The following is a 17,088-nucleotide window of genomic DNA, read 5'->3' on the forward strand; positions in this document are numbered from 1 at the left end:
GTCAATGCTGGGCTCAGATTTACCCCCCCGGCCCAATCCCTTTTTGTCCCCCATAAACCCCCCACCAGAGCAGCCAAAGGTTCGCCATCGAGCCCCGCCCTCAACAGAGCAATCGAAGTTACATCGCCCAGCCTTGCCCCCCTTAGTTCCTCCTTACCACCTTCATGCTCTGTCTCCGCAGTCTGATGTGTGATGTGTGGAGGGTCCGGGCTGCGAGGATTATGACAGTGGTGACTTTTCCCAGGAGAAGCTGGGACCCTGTTTACTAGAAGGTTTTAAAATTTCTGTACTTTTAGGTGACAGAAGGAGACATGTGGCCTGGTCAAAACACAAAGAGCTGCACTCTAAAAGATCTTTAAATATAGTAAACATAGCTTGTGTGCCACAGACTGCTCCCAAACACGAGGGGGCAAATATTACCTCTAAAACACTTAAGTTGGCTTTATTAAACGTTAGATCTTTAGCTGGGAAAACATTTTTAATTAATGATTTAATCACTGAGCACAGCCTTGATTTTATGTTTCTAACTGAAACTTGGTTGGACCAAAGTAACAGTGGAGCTGTTCTCATCGAGATGACCCCTCCTAACTACAGTTTTATCAGTGAGGCCAGGGTGAGCAGGAGAGGAGGAGGGGTTGCCGTCTTATTTAATGAATCATTTCAATGTAAGCAGCTATCTCTTGGTAGTTTTCAGTCTTTTGAATATGTGGCTTTACAGGTGGTGGGTCACCTGTTACAGATCGTCAACTTTTCTTTAGTGTCAGGTGTGTTTCCAGAACCACTAAAAACTGCTGTAATTAAACCTATACTGAAAAAGGACAATCTTGACAAGACACAAATGAATAACTACAGGCCGATCTCAAATCTCCCATTTTTAAGTAAGATCATTGAAAAAGCAGTTTCTCAACAGCTCAATTACTTCTTAACACAGAATAACTGCTATGATGCCTTCCAGCCAGGTTTTAGACAGAACCACAGCACTGAAACCGCTCTGACCAAAGTGTTTAATGACATATGTCTGAATACAGACAGTGGAACAATGTCAGTCTTAGTTTTACTGGATCTCAGTGCAGCATTTGATACAGCTGACCACAACATATTACTCAAACGACTGGAGAACTGGGCAGGTCTCCCAGGAACTGTACTAAACTGGTTCAAAACATACTTAGAAAACAGGAAATACTTTGTATCAATAGGTAACTTCACATCTGAGCAGACAAGTATCACATGTGGAGTTCCCCAAGGTTCCATCTTGGGACCCCTTCTGTTTAACATTTACATGCTCCCACTGGCACAGATTATAAAGAACAACAAAATAAACTATCACAGCTATGCAGATGACACACAAATATATATCACAATGTCACCAGGAGACCGAGGCCCTGTACAGGCTCTTGGTAAATGCATTGAGGAAATTAATGACTGGTTGTGCCACAATTTTCTCCAGCTAAACAAAAACAAAACTGAAGTAATAGTCTTTGGTGCCAAAGAAAAACGATTACAGGTCACCAGAGAACTTCAATCTATACACCTAAAAACCACAAACCAGGCGAGAAATTTGGGTGTAGTGATGGATGCAGACCTAAACTTAGAAAAACACATTAAGACAATAACAAAATCAGCTTACTATCACCTCAAGAATATATCAAGGATAAAAGATCTGATGTCTCAACAGGACCTGGAAAAACTAGTCCATGCATTAATCTTTAGTAGGCTTGATTACTGTAACAGCATCTTTACAGGTCTACCTAAAAAATCAGTCAGACAACTACAGCTCATTCAGAACTCTGCTGCTCGAGTCCTCACTAAGACCAAAAAAGTGGACCACATCAGTCCAGCTCTAAGGTCTTTACACTGGCTGCCTGTCCGTCAGAGGATAGACTTTAAAGTTCTGATGCTGGTCTATAAAGCTCTGAATGGTTTAGGACCAAAATATATCAGTGACCTCCTGACCCAGTATGAACCTTCCAGATCCCTCAGGTCATCTGGATCCGGTTTTTTATCAGTTCCCAGAGTCAGAACCAAACACGGAGAAGCTGCATTCAGCTTTTATGCTCCTTATATCTGGAACAAACTCCCAGAAAGCCTCAGATCAGCTGAAACACTCAGTTTATTTAAATCCAGGTTGAAGACTCACCTGTTCTCAGCTGCTTTTGAATAAAGCACCAAATCCACACTTTTAAGCTTAAATTTCAAAACTTACATTTTAACTACTGATTTTATCTACTGTTCCTTTTTTTTCCATTTTAAATCATGCTTTTATTTTGTTTTTGTTTTTTAATGTCTCTGTAAAGCACTTGAATCACCTTGCTGTTGAATTGTTCTATATAAATAAACTTGCCTTGCCTTAGTGTTCAGCCTCACATACCAGTAACTGTAAGACTTTTCCTTTGCCTATCAGTACTCCTCCTTATGTTCTTCATTTCCTTTTGAATTGTTTCCTGTACATCCTCTTTGTACCTCAGCATGTCTTTGTCCTCTTTCCTCGGTCAAACAGTTTATTGGCAGTTTCTCTCAGCACTAAACCTGCATTTTCTTAGGCATCTCTACCCGACCACCCCAGAGGCGATCTCAACTGCTCCCTGAACTCTATGCAACATTGTTCCAGTTGCAACCACTTCATCCTTGCCTATGTCTTCACTCGCTTCCTCTTTTTAACTTCCAAAGTCATCCTACAGACTGCCATGTGATGCTGCCTCTGCCAGCATCTTCTATTTCTTTCAGACTGGACCTTCTACATAAGATGTAGACTACCTGTGTGGACCTTTCTCCACTCTTATACACTATCCTATGTTCCTCCTCCTTGAAACATGTTCATCACAGCCATTTCCTCCCTTTTGGCAAAAACTACTACCGTCTGTTTTTGTGCCTTTCTCTCCTTAAGAGTTAAGTACATTGTTTAACCTCTTAAGCCCCAAAGCTCCCTGATACGGGGGCAAAAGGCAGGAGATCAGTTAGGCTTGGGGCTTAAGAGGTTAAGCAAGTCCCAACTTTTTTTTACACACTAGTAGCATTTATGAGGAGTTTTAGTATGGTTTTAAATCCCATCACATGCTGAGACACTACTTTTAAGACTATTACATCTTTAACATTAGACATAATAGAAACTCAAAACACTGGGTCAAGGCTCTGGTGCATCAATGGAACTGGGGGCCTCTCAGCTAGCAGGGAGGTTGTTACATCCAGGTGGGGGAGAAATCTAGCAGAGGTGGGTGTCTATTGTCTTATGTAGTATGGAGTTGATTGAATGTTGGTGTGGTTGTAGTTTCCTCTGCGGTGGGGTCGGGTGGGCCACCGAGGGTTCTGTGGGGCTTGGCGGTGCTGCTACTGTGGGCCCCGGTCCGGATGTACCGGTTTGCCACAGAGGTGCAGGGTCGGCATTCCTCCTCTGTCCCCTTCTGGCCACCTGTGCCTCAACTTAGCCATCCCCATTACTCAAACTCTCATGACACATACATATAGGGCCTTGGGGGTGGGCACACTAAACAGCGTCCAGAGGACGATCTGTGTATCTAACCTCACCTCTGGACCCACTTTTAAATGCATGTAGACACTGAGGGTTCTCAGGAGGGGCTGTGCTGACACCTGCTGCTCTCTAGCAGAAAGCACCATGCCCTCCAGCATGCAGCAGCACCACCACATCTGAACGGGCGGAGGAAAGGATTGAGGTCTTCCCACCTCCGTTCTCTGTTTGCCATTGGGGGGAGGGGGCCTGGATGAGGAGTTGGCCGTCTGGTTGGGGATGCGGGCCCTCCCTGCTGCTGCAGGACCAGGGTCGGTCTGCTTGTCTCCACCCCAGGGCAAAGGGCAACATCTGCTGGGTCTGGGGGTTGATTGCCCGCCTGGGCGCGAGGGTACCTGGACCTGGGGTATGTTTGGGGAGTGTGAGTGTGTGTACAGTGTCCATTTCTGTGTGTCTCCATGTTGGGTGAGTGCTGAATATTTGTATATGTGTGCATGAGGTGGGAATGCACTTTTGTGTCTGTGTGTGCCTGTTTGTCTGTGTCTGTGTATCAGGTCAGTCTTAGACTGCACCTCTTTGGGAACATCTCAGGCACCCCCCCCCCCCCCCCCCCCCCAGGTGTGGGGGCCTATCTCCCCCCACCACACTCCCTGCCAGTGGCTGATGCCTTCAACTGTCGGTGCATTGGTGGCTCTCGGTGTCCGGGGCTGGGCGCTCAGGTGTGTACTGGCTCACTCCTGGTGGCTGCTTGGTGGGGCCTGGCTTCTAGGTGGGTGGTGTGGCTGCCCCTTCGGTGGTCCTCCGTGGGCTCTCGCACTCTGGGGGACCCCTAGATGTCTGGAGCCTGGATCTCCTCCATGCCTGCTTCATTTCCTGGGAGGCAGGGCTATGGCTCCCCACACAGCAGGCTCATGATCCAAATAGATGTTGAAGAGGTTGTTAAGACTCTGTGACCCATCATCCATGTTTGCTGAAGTTGTTCAAATTTAGCTGCATTACTGGGTGTAGTTTAGTCAGAAGTGAGGTGTAATTGAAGACAGGATATTATTCAGTGAGCCAACTTAAGTGTTTAATTTCTATGGCAAATGGATTAGTGTTTGTGTTTACCATGTTTCACTCTTAACAGTACAGACTTGAAATTCACTTGCTGAATTTCAGGGAAAAAATATCCATAGTTTTGACATATTTCATTGTTATCCCAGAATTATGTTGTTGTAATATCAGGATCTTTGTCAGTCATTAACTGCTCCCATAAACAGTTGAGCTGTTAACAGCCATCACTTGACCCAGCTGTCTTACCTAATTATAGACCACCTTCAGAGTTTTTCCTTCTCTCCCCCCTTTTCGCTTATCATATGTCTGTACATCACTCTGTATTTGATTATTAGTTACTTTTCATCTCTGGCTCTCTTGCAGAGCAAGTCCTTTGTCCTGTCTCCCCCACCCCCGATCCCCAGCTGGTCACAGCTGTTCCTTCCTGAGCCTAGTCTGCTCAAAGTTTTTTCCTGTTAAAAGGAAGTTTTTCCCACAAATGTTGCTGAGAGCTTGTTCATATAGAGTAGCCTGCTTGTTGGTGTTTTCTCTGTATTAGTGTGGGGCTTTTACCTTAAAATTTAAAGTGCCTTTAGGCGACTGTTGTTATGATTAGGCACTATGTAAATAAAACTGATTTGAACTGAACTGAAATGAACAATAAATACAAACCTGGGAAAAAAGCATTTCTTTAATACATTTTGTATCGAATATTAGCCCGTTCCTTTGATCTGTTTCATATAGATAAACAAAACATTATCACCAAAGGGTGCTCTACATATCCAACACTCTAAGCTCCTTTTTATTGATGATCATCTGTAAAATTGAGAGTTTGACCACAGTGGCCACTGTGGTCAATAGAACAATAGTGCCATAAACTTGCCACGTTAATGCTGTGAGCCCAGGACACACTCACAAAAGAGATTCTTAATGTTCTGCCCTCACTTCAATCAGCCAAGCCTTCATGCATCTTTAAACTCTTCCATCTCTTATGCCACCCCGCACACACAGACACACACACACACACAGACACACAGACACACACACACACAGACACACACGCACACACGGACACACACGGACACACACACCCACAGACACACACACACACAGACACACAGACACACACACACACACACAGACACACACGCACACACAGACACACACGGACACACACACACACACCCACAGACACACACACACGCACACACACACACACACACACACACACACACCCACAGACACACACGCACACACACGCGCGCACACACGCACACACACGCACACACACACACACACGCACACACACACACACACCCACAGACACACACACACACACGCGCACGCACACACACACACACACACACGCACACACACACGCTCACACACACACACGCACACACACACACACACACGCTCACACACACACACGCACACACACACACACACCCAGACACACACGCACACACACACACAAACACACACCCTCTCTCCTTTTCTCTCTGCTACCTTCAGCACTTCTCTTTCATTGTTTCATTGATCGCTCAGGTTTAGCTGACATCATTGTTCCATCTCTTTCTTTTTAATTCTTTCATTGTGCACATCAAATCATTGTATTCTTGTTTGTGTTTTGCCCACCAAAAGAATTTGAAAGGAAATTATAATCCAGCAAAACAAAACACAAGCAGAAAAGTCTAACTGCAGGATGCTTCCAGTTACCAGAACCATTTACAATGTAACCTAATAAAAATATGAATAACATCCTTCTATAAACTGGACAAAGAGGGCATCTTTGGAGTGTAACACGTTAACCAGCTGCTGCTTCCCAATTTGCAAAAGAAACAAACAAAAGAACATCTATGTATTTTTTCTGTTTTTCACCAATAAAATGACTGAAGTAATTATTTTACCACCCTGACCACCCGATGCCTTGTTTACCTCTTGACCACTTGCAGCAGGGATACTCTTAGATTGCTCCTTTTGGTTCCACAGTCCTTCTTGTGGACTCAGTGTCTTCAGTGTCAAACTGACACAACTTTAAGAATTATGAGATTATGAGAAATACCAGTTTTCACTGAAAGAGTCAGTGTCAACACTTTGACAGAGCTATGCTAGGCAGACTAGACCTTATGAGGACATCAGAGGGTGAGATGGAGCTGGAGGACTATACATCTACTGCCTCATCTCCAAAGGTATGCATGCTGTCACCACACATAAGAAGCTAACCATCTACCCAAACCAGAAACCGTGGCTGAGGTCAGCTCTCTGCTGAAAGATAGGGAAGCTTCATTCAGGTCTGGTGATGCACTGGCCTCGGCCAGCTGGAATGCAATCTGCATTGGAGATTTTGTTGCATCTTTGTGAGCTGGATGGATACTCAGAGAGTACATGTTCCTGAGTTACTATGTGCACCATGTGTCAGCAGTTTGAGAGACGTCTTCACTGTTGTGTGAGATGGGCTGATTTCTGTTTTTTATTTATTTTTGTATCTTTTTTTTCTAAATTTCTAATCTACCCATAACACTACAAGTTTTGAACTTCGCATATTATCAGTTTGGAGACGCCAAAGCAAAGATAAGTTTATAATTACTTATGGAAATGTCATCCATGTCCACATTTTTCATATGAAAAAATACATCATGGGGAAAAAAAAAGACGGTCATAAGACGAGAAAAGACGGTTCAGGTGAGGATAATGTTATTTAGGATGAAGCTTATGTGTAGGTTCAATGAGGAAAATCTGTAGTCACTGTCTGTTTCCCAAGTGTCTGTTGGCTAATCAAAACTTACTTCCACTTTCCCACTGGTCACTGTGACATGACTGGTCTAGTCCAGTCATCTTCTTCTCTTCTCCATGTGCTCATCTAACATTCTCCATCACAGATGCTTTTGTGCCTCCTCCTCCTCCTCCCCATCTCCGCCATGTTACTCAGGACTCCTACTGTTGTTAGAAATAATGTTTAATTCCTTCTAATGATCTCTCCTTATTGAACTGATAACAGCTCTTTACATTAAGTTGAATATAAATTTCCACATTAATGCTAATCTGTCTAATGCTTTTGATACAGTTTAATATAGTTTAGTTTTTTAGCAGCAACCTCTTGTTCAGTGTGGTGCAGGCACTCGGGATTTTTCGTGTGTGACTTTTTTGCCCTGCTGACCTGCAGAAATGCATCTTGTTAGTGGTCTGGAGCCGTTGTTTTACAAATATGACACTGCATTTTCCTCTCTGCTCCTCTCCAAAACTAAACTAACACACACTGACAGAGAGCTGGTGTTGTCTCACCCTCCGTGTAACAAGATAATATGGAACTTGTCCTCTGTGGTGGAAACAGTTGCATCAAGGTGCTTTATACTTTATACGCTTCACATGCAAACTCCACAACATGTTGAGCAAAATATCTCAGCTGGCTTGTTGTCACCTCACAACAAAGTTGTGTCACCCAAGCTGATCACCTCACTGAAGATTCTTTTGTTTTGTCTATAATAACTTAGTTAACTGAACAGAGGACATCAGGTCATAGTCAGTAAGATTACTGAAGACACAAATAACTTAATATCCTTAGTAAAAAATCTATATAGCAGTAGATTTTACTAGCGATGATATTTGTGGTTGTTAGAGTTGTTGTTTTTTTAATATACTGAACATGCATGTGATGTGTGCAAATGTAGTGCAATGATATACCTCAGTCGTCACTGGACCGTGACCACTCCTCTGTAAATCGTGTTATGGACTGGTTTGGGGCAATGTAGCCACTTAGTTGTGAACACAGATCAGCAGTGTTGACTTTGCTTGCTTGTGCTAATGTAGCTAAATAATAAGAATCATTTTCTATTCCAGCTCAGCTGATGCAGATCTATATACACACATATTTACCCATCTGAATTTCCTCCATCACTAGACATAATACATTTCTACAATTTTTTATCCAGAGAAACACATTAACTTGGAGCATAATAAGAATATCCTTTGAAATCTTTTTAAAGGTCATTTTAAAGACCTTCCTTCAACGTCTCAGAGCATCTCAAGCTGTCACTGCATATTAGAAAGGATCTGTTTGTTTTAATGCAGATTGTTGAGTCTACAAAGGTTTAGCAGTCTTGCCTCTTACATCAGTCATATTTTAGTTAATTTAATTACATTTTGTTTATATAGCAGTATATTTACTAGCAAACAAATGTGGCTAATTTGTGGAATGTTGTGTGTTTTCTTTGCAGCATCCAGAGGACGTGGCACAGACCGAGGGTTCGCAGCAGCTCCACCTGCAGCCCAGCGATTCATTAGAGAAGCAGCAACCCAAGAGGTTACACGTCTCTAACATCCCTTTCCGGTTCCGGGACCCTGACCTCCGGCAAATGTTTGGGGTGAGATGAGACACAATGACACACAATAATTGATGTGCCACTGTGCACTTAAAAGCAGTCACTGCTTTTCAAGAACATCAGCAAATACAGTCAGGGAAAGGTAAATCTATATGTCTGTTTATGTATAGCTATAATTAAAAACAGAAGTTAACAGTAGTCTACGGACTGAATTTTAATAGAAATTTACAATGCATTGTTTACATTGGGTAAACATGAACGCCACAGATTTTCATGTGGCTTGTTGAATAATTTAAATACCCAGCTGCCAACCTCTGAATATTTGGTATGAGAGTGTTGCATCTATTTCCATTCCAAAGGCCACTGACAACAGAATAGGTACACTCTAACCATCAGCATGGTCTTACACTGGAAACACACAAAGAAAACAATGTGCTTGCATTAGCGAGCATTAGCATTAGCATTACACTCACCTGACTGTCTCATAGAATAGAATAGCATAGAATAGCTTTTTTATTGTCACTGTTACGAGAACAATGAAAGGCAGTTTGGGCATTTCTCCATGTGTGTGAAGTACACAATAGCGTAAGTATTTACACATCTTAGTATTTCATGCAAAGAACATATACGTGCTGTTATATAGCAGCAGCTACAAACTGGTTTCTATGAAAGTTTAGAACAGTGAGGATATCAGCATGAGCACACAGTCATATTAAAAAACTAATCAAAGGCAACAGATCATTAAAAACAGTCAGTGGCACGCTAACGCTTCATTGTGTTGTGTGTATTCAGTTACTACAGTCATGGAGTGTGTCCCTGCTGTGTGCCTGGCAAAGATGTTGTGAGTGGGCTACAATCATTTGTACTGCAGGTTTTGCCATCAGTTAAGCAAATTCTGATGATCCACTTTTTTGTTTGTAGATCTACTATAAAGTCCACCAGGGGGCGCCCTACTTTAAGGTCTTGGTTGAAATGCACACTCTGTATTGAGCTTTCCTTCCTGCTGTCTTCCCTCAGTTCACATGACACGTTTAGAAAATATTGCTCACTATTAGCAATTATTAATATTTGTTCTCCTTGGATAAACTCCTGTGTGTGGCATGACATCATGCTGACTGCCTCATCAAAAGCTGCGCCTTTTTCAAATAAAAAAGCGAAGTCATGAGAAGTGAAACATGCTATCAGGTGTTCTAACATTGTAGCACGCAGCAGTAATAATGGTTGTGCATTGGGTATGTCTCTGGTGTTCTGGTTTAACAATAAAAATAAATATTCTCTTATGTCCTCTGGTGCCAAATACAAAGTTCTCTCAAGCAATGGAATTACAACTGTGGTTTTTACTAAGAGTCAAGTCAATTCACAGACTATAGATTTACTGATATAAATCCACCATTACCATTAAATATCATTTGATTTCCCCTCTCTGACACATCTACTAACTTCCACATTTCTCTGCTGGAGTTTAATATCTGCTCAAAGTCAGTACTTTGTTTTAGCAGGAGGGACGACAGCCCACAGGCCTCATCATGTGCAAGGCTTTTGTGGGCTGATGAAGAGTTGATGAAAGGGTCCATCAGTTGATATAAATAATGGGATTCCTCAACTAGGGAATTTATCCTCATTAGGTGTATAAAGTGTGACGGCTTCATTTTGTCTGCGTGTGTGCGTCTAAAAGAGTGTAATCTTGAAAAGAAGTGGCACTGTGAACTTTCTCCCACTCACTTAGTGAGGTCTCCAAGGCACTAAACACTTCAACATAATTAAGTAGTGACAGCATCTGATAGAGGCAAAGAAGGAATTGTGAGAAAGAAAGAAAGATGAATGTGGAAGCCGAAGAGGGGGGTTAGAAGAGACAGACAATTCCCAGTTAGTTCCCACTACAATCAGTGATGCTCAGAGGTCATCCAGCCTTGTTAAGAGCAGGACAGGAAGCACAGCCAACAAGTGGAGTCAGGAGTCTGTTTCCTTCTTCTTCTGGAAGTAGGTTTTGCTGAAAAATTCTCTTCTACAAAATATAATGCAAAGTGCATGACATACAATTTTATACAAGTACTGGGAAGGTACATATTAAAAAGAAAGAAAGGCAAACAGGTACAGTTATTCTTATGTGGGGGGGGGGGGGGACTACAATGTCTCTGCATACGTTTGATGTTTTTGTTTTGTCTTTTTAGGTCTGACGGAAATTTTTTATAGCCATGTTGGTTAAAATGATGTACAACGAGAAAGTGTAACCGCATATCTTAACAGCTATGTGAACTAAATTACAGATGATTCACAAATTGACAAGTCAGACTTTGGTGAAATCTAGATTTATAGAAGCATTCAGCCCTTGAAACTTTAAAATAATAAACACAGTTTCTAAAATTCCGTCCAGATGAGATCATTTCAGCTAATTTTACTCCTTTTTTGTCTTTGTGAAATGGAAACATTGTCAGTAATGCAGAAATACATTTTCCAAATAACTTGTGTTGTTACTTCAGAATGTCTGTTTTGATGAACGATGTTTTCTGCATTAAGGATGTAACGAGTTGTCAGGGAACCATCACTGAAAACAGACTCTCTTACACATGGTCACACCATTCTTTTTATTTTTAGTGTCAGTGTTTTAGCTTCAGGGGTTGTTGGTTATAAAGCAGTGTCACTGCAGTAAGAGTAACTCAGGTTTCACTTCAGTGGGTTCCTCCATTCACTTTAATGGAAATCACAAACAACTGGTTCAGTCTTTCATTACGGTCTCCTAGTCTAACACCAAAATGCAAACAAATACGATAGTTGGAGCATTACACCAAATGAAATTGCATCTGTGTAAAACCTGTTAGAGGAAAGTCATACGAGAACATTACACAGAGTCTTATAAACGAGTTCAAACAGAGGTGAGACAGACACAAGCTGAATCTCTGCATAGGTGAATAACACAATAATAAAGAACAATACGCCTTCACATACCTTTAGATTCTCACCGTAGAAGAGGTCCATTCTGGTTGTCGTGTACAGTTTCAGCAATATAGTCAGAGTCAAGGAGAGAAAACTTTGGTTTTAGAAAAGGATAAACTGGGTTCATTACCCTGGCTTATTTGAGTTGAATTCATAATTAGAAAAACACATTGGAGGGAAATTACCAGGCTGGGGAACCGTTTTTTTTAATGGTAGAATGATAATTGGCATTCACAGCGCCACTTTGCTTTTCAGTTCTCTCATTCTCAAGATGTGAGTGAAATCTGTATTCCAGGACTGCACCTCTATTGATTTCCTGCACTCAAAACTTACTACAAACATTTACCTACGCAGCTATTAGAAGGAAGCTGTCCTGTATTTACCACATGTCAGTATCTGTTGTTATTAGGCATCCAAGAATTTGTCATAATTTCAGATGCATGGAACCAAAAGCATGCAGGCTGTGCAGCACTTGCAGGAGGATACTGTTCATTTACCCATATGTAGAATGAAACTTGACAAGCTGATGCAGCATTGCTGCTTTCCCCTGAGCCTCAGCTGTGTTTAATTAATAAGCAGGCACTTAGTGAGCCAGCCGCAAGAGGGTCCTTACTGTCACGTTTCCCAGGAGTAGGGGTCCTAAATGAGTCATTAGATACTCAGCAGACACACACAGGCTTTTTATACACACAAACACTTATGATCTGCCTCACCAGTGTGTGTCTGCGATTGCAGTGAGCACTGGGGGCTGGGTTTTGTGCTAATGGAGTTTTAATGACATCTACTCCTGTCTAATCACCTGTTCTGAAGGCTTTCAACATCCAGGTAGCACAGAGCTCCCAGCTAGGGAATTCTTTTTAATGCCTCTTGTTCATGGCTACAGTCTCATTTGCCTATCCAATTATTCCATAAAGCTCCTCTCTAACTGGCTCTGCCTCTGAGGAAACGTGGTGTGATTATAATCTACAAATCTGCTAATTCCCATCAACATATCAGTGTAGCAATGGAGTCATTTGCTCTGAGTGGGTAGTTAGAAAGCCTGGGCTTTACTATTGCTGGGCCTAACAGTGGAGAGAGTGTGTTTATGTTGATTAAGACAATTAGAGTGATTAGAAAGAAGGGGGGCACTGATATACACCATTTCTCTGTTTACTACAGAGACTTGACTCATCAGATATGTTACATTTTTGGTGCCATACGCAGGATGTTCTTAGCATATTTTGGGGGCTAAAGAGCTTACAGATAAAAGGTTTTCTAAATTAGTTTCCACTGATTCTGTTCACAATATTTCAGAGTTAAGAATAATGCCAAGGAAAATAAAAACATCTGCAAGGTTGGGGTTAACTGGTTGTGCAGAGAGAACCCAAACACTGAGAAGATGTTCTTGACTTGTTATGCACAAGTCCAAAAAAAGAACATAGAACAAAGATCTGATGAAGACGGCTCAGAGAATAGGACTATATACAGTTACAGTGCTGTGAAATCTATTTGCCCCCTTCCTGATTTCTTAGCTTGTTGCATATTTTTAACTTTTATGCATTTCATTAACAAATTTTAATATCAGACAAAGATAACCTGAGTGAATACAAAATGCAGGTTTTAAATGATTAAAAGATTTATCCAAACTAACCTGACCATGTGTGAAAAAGTCATCGGCCCCTAAACATAATAACTTGCTGCCAGCTATCATAAATGCTACAAACAAGCATTTATGGTAACTTCCTCTGATGAGGAATTTTCATCCTTTTTGGCAGAATTATTCTAATTCAGCCACAGTGGGGGGTTCTCAACCATGAATGTTGAAGCATTTTAAAAACAGGAAACTAAGAAAAATTGAAAGTAGTGCTGTCAATAGATTAAAAAAAATTAACTAATTAATCTCACAATTTTCTATAATTAATCGAGATTAATTGCAATTAGTTCATCAATAGCCTGGCTGCAATTACATTTTTTCAACTTTATATTTAAGCTTGTAACTGACATTTATGCAACATAATGAAGTAAATGCAGATAAACACAAAGAATGTTAAATGCTTAAATTCAAAGAGAATTTGAATATTTTTCTTCGATCTTTTAACACAGGTTCTCTCCTGTGAAATACAACTTTTTAAAAACACCTTTATACTAGTAGGTAAGTATACACTAATATATAATATATATTAGTGCTGTCAAACAATTAAAATGTTTAATCAGATTCATTCAGATTATATTTGATTAATCACGATTAAATAGCATTCATTTTTATTCTATACTAATCGAATTTTTCTTATGCATGAGCAAACAGACTCGGGGGAAAAAGGAAAGTATACGCACTTAACATGTTTATTGAACACCTTGAACATTCATGTTAACAAAAAACAGCTTTACGTTCTTAAGTAACCCACGATAGGTGAAATCTGCAAAGTCAGCTTTATTTTTTACAGTTATTATAGATGTTTTAAGGCTGTACAACCCCTCACTACACACTTTATACACTCAGACAGGGATGAACATTTTCACACTTTTCTTGTCTTGTTCTTGTTTAAAAACTCTCAAAGTAGACAAATGAGTCCAGTATTATATTATAATCCGAAAAATACGGTAACTTCTACCTTCCATTAGCATGTCCAGAAGTCCAACTTTTTGTGCGATGGTTAGCATCTTCCTCTGCCTTTCAGGTGCTGCTGCAGGAGCCTTTGACGGTGCAAAACGTTTCATCAACATTGTTGTGTTTGTTGGGGAGAAAACGTACAAACATACAGTGCAGCAGTTCAGAGTCACACTGCTAGGATCGAAGATTTATGTAAATTTGACAAGCTGAACGCATTCTGTACTGGACAGGAGACACGGCACGAGACTGATTGACAATGGTCTACAGCCAATCAGGATGCAGAACACAATGTGCTGTCACAAAAAAAAAAAGAGGAAAATTGCACACACAAAAAAAATCTGCGAAACAGCGAGACCACGAAAGCTGAACCACGTTGTAGCGAGGGAGCACTGGAAACATTTATCTACTCTCTCTCTGTCGCTCTTGGGGAGGTACTTCAAGTCCTTGAAACGAGGAACCAAAGCTCTGTAAAGCGTGTGTTCCCAACGATATTAACAGGTCTGCAGTTTGTTTTAATCCACTTGGCAATTTACTTACAATTGACTTACTGAGTCCCCGATACTCCGTGAGTGGTTTGTCGCAAGCTGAGTGACGCATTAGCCAAAGTGCTAGCAGCATCCCTGACTAACGTATGCTTCGCGTCAATGTGATATTTTAAGCTCGAAGTGCTTCAGTGAAAAGAAAATTCCTTCTTGCACAATGTGCATAATGCTTTATGTCGGTCGACTGTTCCGTCTTATTTTTTTAATACTCAAATTTCCCATCGAGAGGGCCAATGTGCGTTTATCATCTTCCATACTGAGTTGATTGGTTCAGCTGCTCGTCACTACCAGATCAACTGCCCATTTGCACATGTGCGAAGGTAACTCTGGACAAACTGCCCGAAATGCGTTGATGGAAACATTTCAGGGATTTTGAGTCATTCTGCACTCCAGATGCATTCATTGATTTAAAAATTTTAATCGCGTTGACCGTGATGGTGGATTAATTTGTGTTAACGTGTTATTTTGACAGCACTAATTAAAACAACACTTTTTCTTTTGGCTGCTCTGTATAGCGATAGCAGATCATCTGTCTTCATCTTACCCTATCCCTAGTATCGCGCGTTTTTGGTCGTGTGTATCGCGTTCGGTGTGAACAAACCGTAAGACTGTACATGTATATACAAACATAAAAAAAGTAAAAAGCAGTTAATTATTCAATTAATTCATAAGTCAGAACAAAGTCAAAGCTTTATGTCTCGTACTGGAAAAATAATAGCAATATTTTATAAATATTGTTTTCCTTTTTAATTTGCTCAATATGCTCATCTTAACCAAAAAATAAAATATTAATATGTATTCAAATTGTGTATGACCTGACATGGATTTTGCTGGTGAACTTCTTTCATCTTCAGGGCTGGTGCTGTGGCCTTGCCTTTGCTATGCTGTCTTTTATGTTTATTTATTTATTGAAATAACTACTTGATTCAAGGTCTAGTTATGGAGAGTAGAAGGCTAAAGATTACCATATTGCCTGAAAAAGTTAGTGCTGCCTTAGTTCACAAAGCCATGAGTTCATCCCAGCTGCTCCTAAAGCAAAGAGCGCTATCTCTGAATATGTTTTATGTTAAATTGATTTATACCAACATCTAGTATCTGAGTAATGCTGAAAATAAAAAGTTAAGTGTTCAAGAAAAGACTGAGGAAAGAAAATTGTAATCAATTCCTGTATAGCCATTTCACATCATTCCTTAGCTTCTCTTGAAGACTAAATCCCTCAAATTTCTAAATAGTTAACAGACTGGCCATCAAGTGAACTGAGACACTTCATGGTGGCCTAAGGATTATTTTGGAGCTGATGGTTCTCTCAAAGTTCATGCATCAGTCACAACTGTTGTCACAGTCTGGCTGAAGCAGACTGTGTGGAGTGAGGAGGTGGACCAAGTGCAGACAAAAGAAAACATGGAAACATCTTAATATTTACTGAAGGAGAGCCATTTATTAAAGGCTAGTTTTAAACATACCAAACAAGGGGCAAGGGCACTAAATACTTACCTAAACTGGGTGAACTACAGCTAAACACAAAAACCTCTGAACATGAAAAACCTTAAACGTGACAACTTGGCATGGAGACCTGAGAACATGGCATGGCAAGATAGCAGACGATTGGATGAGGAATGAATGAAAACACACAGACTAAATGCACACAGGACGTGATCAGTGGAAGTGGAAACACTTGAATAGAATGAACATAATGACGCCACAGGGAAAGTGAAACTAAACACACTGAACATGGGACACCAGACCTCTTTAAAATAAAATGGGAAACATAATGGGACGCACACATGAAAAACATGAAGGGTGAGGGAGACTTAAACACAGGGGTGAAGACAAAAGGGGGAATCTAAAAGATCTATGAACTATAACATGGCAACATCAGCAAAATAGAAATGAACTTAGATACCTAATGAACTTAAACATAAACCATAAACATCAAAATATATTAAAATTCAAAACGCTGGGTCAAATGACAACTGTCACCATGCCTATAGACTTTATGCTCTTGCCACATCATGTATAGGTGTGACCATCATGTATAGGTGTGATCTATTCCTACAAAACTGTTCAAAGAAGTCCTGCCATTAATTAATGCTTCAATCTTAAATATGATCAACCTATCTCTAATAATCGGCTATGTACCACAGGCCTTCAAGCTGGCTGTAGTTAAACCTTTACTTAAAAAGCATCTCTAGACCCAGCAGTCTT

The 17,088-nt window shown here is 40.8% G+C and overlaps 1 protein-coding gene across 2 annotated transcripts in view; it reads left to right on the plus strand.

The window, feature by feature from the left end:
• rbfox3a (RNA binding fox-1 homolog 3a) overlaps positions 1 to 17,088 on the plus strand; it is a 482,298-nt gene that overhangs the window by 407,608 nt on the left and 57,602 nt on the right. For both annotated transcript variants that reach the window (XM_063481807.1, XM_063481808.1), the window contains one exon: positions 8,713 to 8,859. In XM_063481807.1, the coding sequence (XP_063337877.1) occupies positions 8,713 to 8,859 (147 nt within the window). The remainder of the gene's footprint in view (positions 1 to 8,712; positions 8,860 to 17,088) is intronic.

This window comes from Pelmatolapia mariae, linkage group LG8 (genome assembly GCF_036321145.2).
Source record: "Pelmatolapia mariae isolate MD_Pm_ZW linkage group LG8, Pm_UMD_F_2, whole genome shotgun sequence".
Classification (NCBI taxonomy): Eukaryota; Metazoa; Chordata; class Actinopteri; order Cichliformes; family Cichlidae; genus Pelmatolapia; species Pelmatolapia mariae.